This window comes from Colossoma macropomum, unplaced genomic scaffold (assembly GCF_904425465.1).
Source record: "Colossoma macropomum unplaced genomic scaffold, Colossoma_macropomum, whole genome shotgun sequence".
Classification (NCBI taxonomy): domain Eukaryota; kingdom Metazoa; phylum Chordata; class Actinopteri; order Characiformes; family Serrasalmidae; genus Colossoma; species Colossoma macropomum.
The window spans coordinates 4,984,483-4,993,690 of NW_023494789.1; the positions used below are offsets into that span (position 1 = coordinate 4,984,483).

Consider the following 9,208-nt stretch of genomic DNA (forward strand, 5'->3'; position numbering starts at 1 on the left):
CTTTTCTAGCTTGGTAATGCGCTCTTCCACACATGACTTGAGATCTTACACGTTTCCTGTTTCGTCTGCAGTTTGAGAAATTAAAACCAATTCATTCTTTCCACCAAACTCTTGGGAAACTTGGCAGGTTTTCAGATTCACAAACATGCTGTGGCACACTGCAAAGTTTTTCAGAGGTATACCAGGCATAGTTACAGTTGCTAGGCTATGAAGGACCAACTGAGTGAACCAATTTGCAATATCGCCACCCTGAGGCAGACCAGTGCTGCATCACTAATTAGTTAGGAATATCAAAGACAGAAGCTCACTGTTTTGCAGGAGAAGCAGGCTAAACAATGAGCTTCACCTGAATTTGTATTTGAGTGTCTATTATTCCCTAAGAGGTTAATTAGAGACTCCTGGACCCCCAGGACCCCCTGTATTTCACACAATGCCTCTAGGCACAATACTGGAAAGCAGAACCAAGGTCAATTACATAAGTTATTCTTAAAGGCACTGTAACAAAAAAAACCTGTTTAAGTGTAATGGATAAACAGAGGTTAGGAAATGGTTACATAAAAAATAATTCTGACGGTTTTTGATACATAAATACACATAAATGTCCACAAAAGTGAACCTCAGGGAAAAAAATGAGTTGGGCACTTTAAATCTGAATTGCTATGTGGATTTATGCATCAGTATTGGTTAAAGGTGTGTACAAAATACATAGAATAATAATAACACTTTCTCCATGTCTTATATAACCTAAATCTGAAAGCAAGAGTATCACATGACCATCAGCGACAGTCAGTTTGTTGTACGGTAGAAGAGGCCACAGAACCATCGACCCCCATTGTGCACGTCCATAACAATGACACTACATTTTCCTGAAGTTCGGAGAGCGTGCTGTTATTCAGAAACATTCGACCTCAACATGTGTTCCCACAGGAGGTAGCATGAAAAGCAACTGTGGTTAGTGCTAACAAAGTTTCTCTAAATTAGCTTTTTCGTCCAAATGCAAAATAATGAGAATGAAGACTGAGTGTCTGAGAAGAACAGAGGAAAAGACTGAGAGGTAAATTCATGAGGAAAGGCAAAGACTTGAAGCTAAACCCAGTTGTAAGAATAAAAAACCTTTTTTTGGATTAAAGAACCACTTTTGGATTATTTAAAGAACGCTTCACTTGGGTGTTTTCAAAGAACATTAGTTAAAAGGTTCTTAAGGGAGCCAAAAGTGGCTGTTCTCCAAAGAACCCTTTCTGGCACCTTCTTTAAAATGAGTGCAATTCCTTTATCAAGGTAGCTCACATTGACCAGTGTTCCTGAACCTAGTGGGACATTGAGAGGAGACTGAGTTCGGGGAGAGAGGGTGGGGTGGGATGTGTGTGTATCTATATTGGGGGGGGTGTTTTCGATGAGTCAGAGCAATGAAGGCCGAGATGAACAATAACAGGACTTATGCTCTCTTTTGACCCATGCTGCTGAGCAGGCAATCCCGCTGCACATTCTGCAGTAACTACGGTGACAGCAGCTATATAAACCCCTCTTGGTGGGACGAAACCCGACATAGATCACGCCACATCTCTCCCAATTCGGCACGTAAGTATCGAGCTTCCTGCTTGCCAGCCCCCAAAACCAGCAGCCTCTCACTCAAGCTTCTGGATGGCCCCTGTGGAAAAGTATACAATATACAAACACATGGAGTTCCTAAGGGACAGAAAATAAGCCTGGATGATTACCAGTGCAGGGACGTGGAGGCCTTGCGAATCCTGTCATGGACTGATTGCCAATTTCTAATACAGGTCTTTGGAGAATCAATGTTTGCCCAATGTTGCACCTCTTTGACGCCAGAAATAAATGCAAGTTGATATAACCATCATGGGATACAAGAGGCCCCAGTCAGGCCAGATTACCGTTCACCTTTGGGTTTCTTTGACCAGTGTGGACCAGGATGAGTGTCAGCAAGACTTCTGTTTAGGCTCAAGGGGCTTGATTTCAGTCGATGATTCCTTACCATTAAAGGAATACTTCTGCACTTTTCATCCTAATCTCTGTCTGCTGCACTTGTAGCATACGGTCGATTACCATAGACAATCACTGACAAACTCATTGACTCAAAACATGCTTATGACAGATGCCAATGGGCAGTTTTGAAGCAACTGCCTGTTGGCTTCTGTGATAATTGACCATTGATAAGAATCACTCTGCCCTCCATAGTTTGGTGTTGCCCTCACACCGAAACCAACTAATTGGCTAAATAACAAGCCTTTAATGAGGCAGTGTAGAGCAGTCCAATGAGCATAATATAATGAATCAAAGACAAGAACTCTTCATACTAATGACCTTGGCTACACTTATGATTTTCACATTGTAACAACACACTGAAGGCCTATTTGATTCCTATTTAAAGTCAAGTCATAGTATTAATTAGCGGTAGTGCTGTCAGATGAATGTAGGTGGTCTCACAGCTTCTCTCATCTTCCTCACAGCTGGAGAGAGCAGACAGGCGGCCATGATGAACCAGCGAGAGCAGATGGAGCAGAGGGGTCAGTTCAGGATCACCGTGTGGGAGGAGGAGCACTTCCAGGGCAAACGCTGTGAGTTCATGCTGGAGTGCCCCAACATCCTGGAGAGGGGATTCCAGAAGATCCGCTCCATCAAAGTCGAGAACGGCCCGTAAGTGTGTCTCTTTGGAAGCTGGGATTATAATGGAGTTTTGAAAAATACTGCATTATTCAGTCATGAAGATGTAAACAAAGTTATTCAGATTGTTTTGATGTGAAATGGTGCATTGTAGAGAAGCTTAATACAGACTTCTTTACAGTGGTGGTCATAGGAACCAGGCGTCTACAACGGGAATATAGCCATTTTATTTACTATCCAAAATGACCTGTGAACGTATGTGTGTCTTCTGAGTTTTTATATGTAATGTTGAACGATTTTTATAGATAGATAGATAGATAGATAGATAGATAGATAGATAGATAGATACTTTATTGATCATGAAGGAAATTTAGCAGCCAGTAGCAGTCACACATCACAGTACAGTAATAATAATAAGCGTGAAACAATATAGAAGGAGAATAAATATGAAAAAATTCTATCTACAGGCACATATACAAATAGAAATGTACAAAAATCTGCAATAAGATCAATATATACAAAAATCTGTAATAAGATAATATAACCTGAGATGAAAAAGGCAGTGCAATATTGACTGTACAAGGAGGCGCAGGTAACGGCATATAATGACAATACTGAATAAATATGTGCATATACTGGTACCAAAATAAAGTGTCTAGGTGTGGAGTGTCCAGATGTGCAAGATGCATGACAGGGGGTACAGAAAGTACAAAAAGTTATAAACATTATATGTAATGGTGAATGATTACATACTTATAAATCTGAAAAAATAAGTTTTTCTTTGGAGACCATTGTACCTAAAAGTTTTTCTTTGGAGACCATTATGCCTTATGACATCCTAAAACAATGTGTCAGGCATGACGCAGCATATTCATAACCATTTCATGTAATAACTTCCTGTGAGGGAGCCTTTAGAAGCACTAAATGCTTCAGACGTCCGGTTCCTATCTCCACCACCGTGAACAGCTCTGATTCAGTAAGTTTCTCTAGAACAGAGCATTTCACATCAAACTGCTCTGAACTTGTTCATATCTTAAAAGTTTAATTATGCAGAAGCTTCTCTATCTATCTGCCACATGTGTCAGATGACTGGACAGTCATTTTAACGTCTCTCTCTAATTAGAAAAGAACAGAAAAGCCACTGATGTGGAAACTCACTCATAAAAGAAGTTATTGGACAGTCGCTGAGTTCTGTGATTAAATGTTTGAACAATGCAAATTTGAAACTAGTTGTAACAATCTAACAATACCAGTCTTAGGAAAAGGCAGACATGAGAGAATGACTTAGAAAAGCGGTTCTTATGAAATGTGATTAAACTTTTGAACACTGGAGGAACGGTACAGGTTTTTGTGGTATCTATGTACAACTGGGCAACTGGGCAGGAACCTATGAAAAATATGTGTTTTAGGTAAATGTTGACTCAAAAAAACAGCCTGATAGTTTCTATTATAAGTGTGTTTGTACAGGGAAAAGAATTGAAGTTATTGTCTGTGTAATTGTCAATATGCTACAGATGTGGCAGACGGGTTGAAAAATGCTGCCGTTTTTTCAGTGTTGATGCTTGTGAAACACTGGCATTGTCCCTCTTTGCCTCTCTCTAGCTGGGTGGGTTATGAGTATCCCGAGTACCAGGGCCAGCAGTTTATCCTGGAGAAGGGAGACTATCCCTGTTACCAGGCCTGGAGCGGCAACAGCGGCTACCGCGCTGAGCACCTGCTTTCCTTCAGACCAATCAAGTGCGCTGTAAGAGTCATTCTCACACTGCCCCGCTCAGTACACTACTATCCAGCTACAGTCCTGTGCAAAAGTCAGAGACCACCCTTCAATTATTTAATTTTGTGTTCAAAAAGTGATTCATTTTTCAGCTTTAGAAAAAAGCAGAGAAAACTGATTTAACAGAATTAAATAAAAGCTTCAGCAACTAAATATAATGTTTTTTTTGTATTTAGTGTTTCGGTATTTAGTGTTTTTTATAGCTTTTATTCCTTTGAGAAGATTTGCTCTCAGTTTTTCAAAGAAATCTGCAGGGATATTTTTCCACACCTCCAAAGTTCAGCTGTGCTGCCTCTCATGATACAAATAATCCCAAAATACACATCGAATAGCAAATTTTCTTCTCTTTTTGTTCATTTCTTTTTCTGAGTAAGAGTTTCAGATCCTTTCAAACCCATAGCATTGAGGTTTCTTCCCACAGTGGAAGAAAAGAGGAGGAAGTGTGACTTTTACACAGTACCGTGTGTTATTTTCTCACTACATTAATATTCAGCTACTATTTAATACAATGTTTAAAAATGTATGATCAGTGCAAATTTGAAAACATCATACATAATTACACTTATGGTGCACACATGCATTTTGTGGTCCAGCAATTACTTTTCTACTTGTGTTCATTGTTTTGTTATGATTTTAACTCATTGCAAGATTTGAATCAATTTAATCCGTTAGACTTAATACTTCTTGTGCTTGACCTCTGGCCTTTTAACCTCCACGCAGAACCACAGTGACAGTAAGGTGACCCTGTATGAGTGTGAGGATCTCCAGGGACGCAAGTTTGAGATATGCGATGACTACCCATCCCTTCAGGCCATGGGCTGGTGCAGTAAGGAGGTCCCCTCCATTAAAGTGAACTCTGGAGCGTAAGTAATCATGCCCCCCGTGGGGGACACATCTGTGCAAACATCTCTAAAATAAAATGTGGCCTATTGATGGACTAATTGCAGATAATGTTTACTTTAGTTTGTGGAACCACCTGACATTGGAAGTAGCCTGTTACATTTACTTAGTTACATTTACTATGTACTTAAGTACAGTTTTAATAGACGCTACATACCTATATAGCTGCTGGTGTAAACCGTACATAACAAGGAAGCTGACTAGGTATTGACACAGACCCAATGTTTCAGTAAGCTGTTTTTTTTTTTTTTTCAAACTCGGACTTAAATACCTCTCATCTCAAAGCTGTTTGGCTTTTCTGGGCTCTTAAGAAGCTTTAACTCTGGAGTTCATGGGTTGTTTGGTTAGTGCTTCATGTATGTATAAAGTGGATATAGCCTATTTGCAATTCACAGGTAATATTAGCACTTATAAGGGGGCATATTGGTGCATAGTTTGATTAAAACCTTGTATAGAACAGCATATGCTTGTAATTATCCAAGTATCCCTCTGTATTTAGTGATATCATAAACAAATAGCACATCATACACAAGCAGCACCTCAAAAGGCTGCCTAAAAAGCTTTAAACACACTATTACTTCTTTTTCTGTGGAGCTGCTATGTTGAAGTAACATCACTGAAGTGCGACTGGAATTCCACAGGGTGTGAATTATGAGTTGGATGGTTGCTCAAATGGATTTTTACTATTTGGAAGTTCTCACTTGGTCATGAACACAGCGCTAGATTCTGTTTCTGTATACTTATATCAGCAGCCATTGTAGGTAGTAGCAACTGAGAAGGTGGCAAGGCTCTTCAAGGATTTTTTTTGGTAAAGGGAATGGTTCTATTTAGAACCATGAGTTCTATACACACACACACACGCATTTTGTAAGCTGCTTATCCTTCTGGGTCGCAGTGAGTTCTATATAAGTCAATTTAATGAGTAAAGGGTTCTTTGCATGGTGTAATAGTTCTTCAGACTGATGGAGAATGGGTTGTATATGGTTCTATATAGAACCTTTTAGAAAATGGTTCTAAACAGTACTAAAAAGGCCTCTTTTATTGTTACACATTTAACATGGTGATAATAGCTGATACCTTTTTGGTGCTATATGGAACCATCTACAACACATTCTCCATGAATCTGAAGAAACCTTTCACGAAGCAAAGAACTCTTAAATCATGCAAAGGGTTCTTCGGGTGTTCTTCAGTAAAGAACCCTTGAAGAACTGTCTTTTCAAAAGTATAGCGTACTAGGTATTATGAAAAATCCAGTATTTCAAAAAGCTCCTACTGTGCTTCATTTGGACTGTTCTTTTTCTGGATATTCGTAAGACAAGTACAAACGTTTAAATGTTGGTGCTGCAGCATGTTTAGTCAGTGTGTTCCAGGCTTTAGGTTCCTTTGAGGATAATATGGTGCCCATCTTTAGACCTCTGAAGTCACAATGCTGTCATTCTGTTGTGAGGCCCATTTTAGGAGCTACAGGTCTCAGCTGGTTTTCTCTATGAGAAAAACTGCTATCGCAAACAAATCCAAATCTCATATGTTATGCCATATGTACATTTTTCCTTCTAAATCACTGGATCCTCTGAATCACATGGTTGTTAAAGAGTCCAAATATGAACATTACTACATGCAAGCTTACACTGCTGTGCACTGAAGTGACATCAAAAGACTGGCAACCTCACCAAAATACACTATACAACCAACCGGGCTTTGTCAAATGTGGTAATTAGGTCATTTTGTCAGTTGTAGCCTACAGTTTGAGCAGATGCTGTTGGTATATAATAGTGTTGAAGTAGAAGACTTACTTTAATGCGATGTCATTTCAGTGTGCAGGATTGTTAGCTTGCTTGCGGCATTTTGTAGTTGGCGTTGTGCCCATATTGGCAACCCCAGGTCTAAGCTGAATTTCTCTTTGACAAAAAATAAATTAGATTTTTCAAAAATTGCCACTAACACACCCTAACACCCCTAACACAGATTCCAGACCTGTTATGTTTTGTCTTACGTTCGTTTTTCACTGAACGCCACTGGATCCTCTGAATTTTGAGGTTATTAAGGAGTTGAAATATGAACATTGCTACAACAGAGCTACCATTTCTGCGCACTGAAATGATGCTGCATGAAAGTAAATCTTGTATTAAACGTCAACATTCTCATATACTAACACCAGGTACTCCTAATGTACTTTACTCCTGCCAAAGCAACGTCCACTTTTGACAAAGCTTGCTTTGTTTGGGGTATTTTTGTGAGCTTGGCTGTCTCATATGCAAATTCAGTGCACAGCAGCTTTAGCTTGCATGTACCAAAATTCATAGTCTGGTTCCTTTACCACCTCGTTCACTTGCGGACTACCCAGAAATTGTCCTGCATTCGAATTCTAACTGGTTGTTGATCTAATAAGGATTTTAAATGCACATTATGTCTTTTATTTTGGAAAATAAACACATATCACATACTATTGAAAGAAAAACTAGATAAATAGATTTTCTTGATAACGTTGTTGCTGACACTGTGCTAGATTAGTTACAGCCATATAACTGGCTTTATTTATGATATTGCAGTTGAAATTATTTACTAAACTAATGTACAAAGGGTAATGAAAGAAAGAAATTCAGGAAAAATGAGTGGAAAAAGAGTGATTGAAAGTGGCATGTTGTTTAATACTCGGTTTAACCACTAGGGGGCAGCCTGGAAAATGAGCAAGAAGCCAGCGGGTCGCCCGCTTTGCCATCAGTGGGCAGCAGTGGCCCACTGTCCTCTCGCTATTCAGGGTAGTTCATAGAGTTTGGAACCATTTTGTTAACCACAGGACGCTGTAGCGGTGATTTCCCATTCATCCCATTCATTTTCGGAGAAGGCCATCTTAGAACCGGCGTTTCTAATATGGGCATAACACCGACTCGAGAGGCCTGGTAACAGTACCCTGTATAGCTAGGCATTAGGGAGCGAGGCGCTGTTGAGACCCCTGAATGAGTCCTCTGTTTCCTTCTCCCTCCCTTCTACAGGTGGGTGGGCTACCAGTTCCCCGGTTACCGTGGATACCAGTACATCTTCGAGAGAGACAGGCGTCAGGGCGAGTACAAAAACTATAACGACTTCGGCACCCAGGCGCACACCAATCAGATCCAGTCCATCCGCCGCGTGCAGCACTAAGCTCTCTCCACATTGGCTACTCCGTACCTACCCTAGCGTGACGAGACATCTGACAAAGTCGGCGATAAACCCTCATTCAAACTCCAGAAAAGAGTAATGAACACAGAGTTTCTGCTTGTCGCCATTCTACTGCTCAATAAAAGTCTGTGTCAGGAAAAATGAACGTTCACAGCGCAGTCTGGGGCGTCTTTCTTTCTTTCTTTCTTTCTTTCTTTCTTTTTCATGCCTCACGGCTTGTTCGAGCTTATTACTTGAACTCAATGAAAACCAGCAGCAATGTGAAGACTGAGGTCAGTTACAGGCCGTCTCCTTTGTATGGAAAAAAGAGCACTTTGTAAAGAGAGGTCATAATTTTTAGATTCGGTCAGATTTTTATTTTCTTAACGTTAGAGCAGTGTAATATTGTTCTTGTCAGACTGTATTTTTTTTTTTTCAATAAACAAGAGCACGAGACGGTGTTTTCTGCTGTTTGTTCTTGCCGTGTCACCATTTCTGATACACTTTCTGCTCAGAAACGTTTCAGTTCAAATGGTGCTTTCATACACTAGCAAATTTATCTTCTGAAGAAATTTTCCCTGAACATTACTTACTTCATAGTCCATGAGTACATACCTACTTTATTCATTCTAAAATCTGATTTTTAAGAGCCAGCACAAAGTTAGGCCTAATTTTTCAATCTGCTTTGCTTAGGTCTGAAAGTTCATGAATGTGAATTAGCATTATGTGGAATTTTAAAGGGGCATTCTGGCCTAAAACTAGAATTTGATGTGT

General features: G+C 39.8%; 1 protein-coding gene across 1 annotated transcript; it reads left to right on the forward strand.

The window, feature by feature from the left end:
- The first annotated feature begins 2,494 nt into the window (after window positions 1-2,494).
- Window positions 2,495-8,437, forward strand: cryba2a (crystallin, beta A2a). Its single transcript, XM_036569488.1, has 4 exons — window positions 2,495-2,655; window positions 4,225-4,366; window positions 5,117-5,259; window positions 8,290-8,437. The coding sequence occupies exons 1-4, from the start codon at window positions 2,495-2,497 to the stop codon at window positions 8,435-8,437; spliced, it is 594 nt and encodes a 197-aa protein (XP_036425381.1).
- Window positions 8,438-9,208: the final 771 nt, after the last annotated feature.

What these genes read in the sequence shown, in the direction of transcription:
- cryba2a (XM_036569488.1), top strand. Translation starts at nt 2,495, where the DNA reads ATGAACCAGCGAGAGCAGATGGAGCAGAGGGGTCAGTTCAGGATCACC. An exon ending in ATCAAAGTCGAGAACGGCCC is followed by an intron (nt 2,656 to 4,224) that starts GTAAGTGTGTCT and finishes GCCTCTCTCTAG; the next exon opens with CTGGGTGGGTTATGAGTATC. An exon ending in TCAGACCAATCAAGTGCGCT is followed by an intron (nt 4,367 to 5,116) that starts GTAAGAGTCATT and finishes ACCTCCACGCAG; the next exon opens with AACCACAGTGACAGTAAGGT.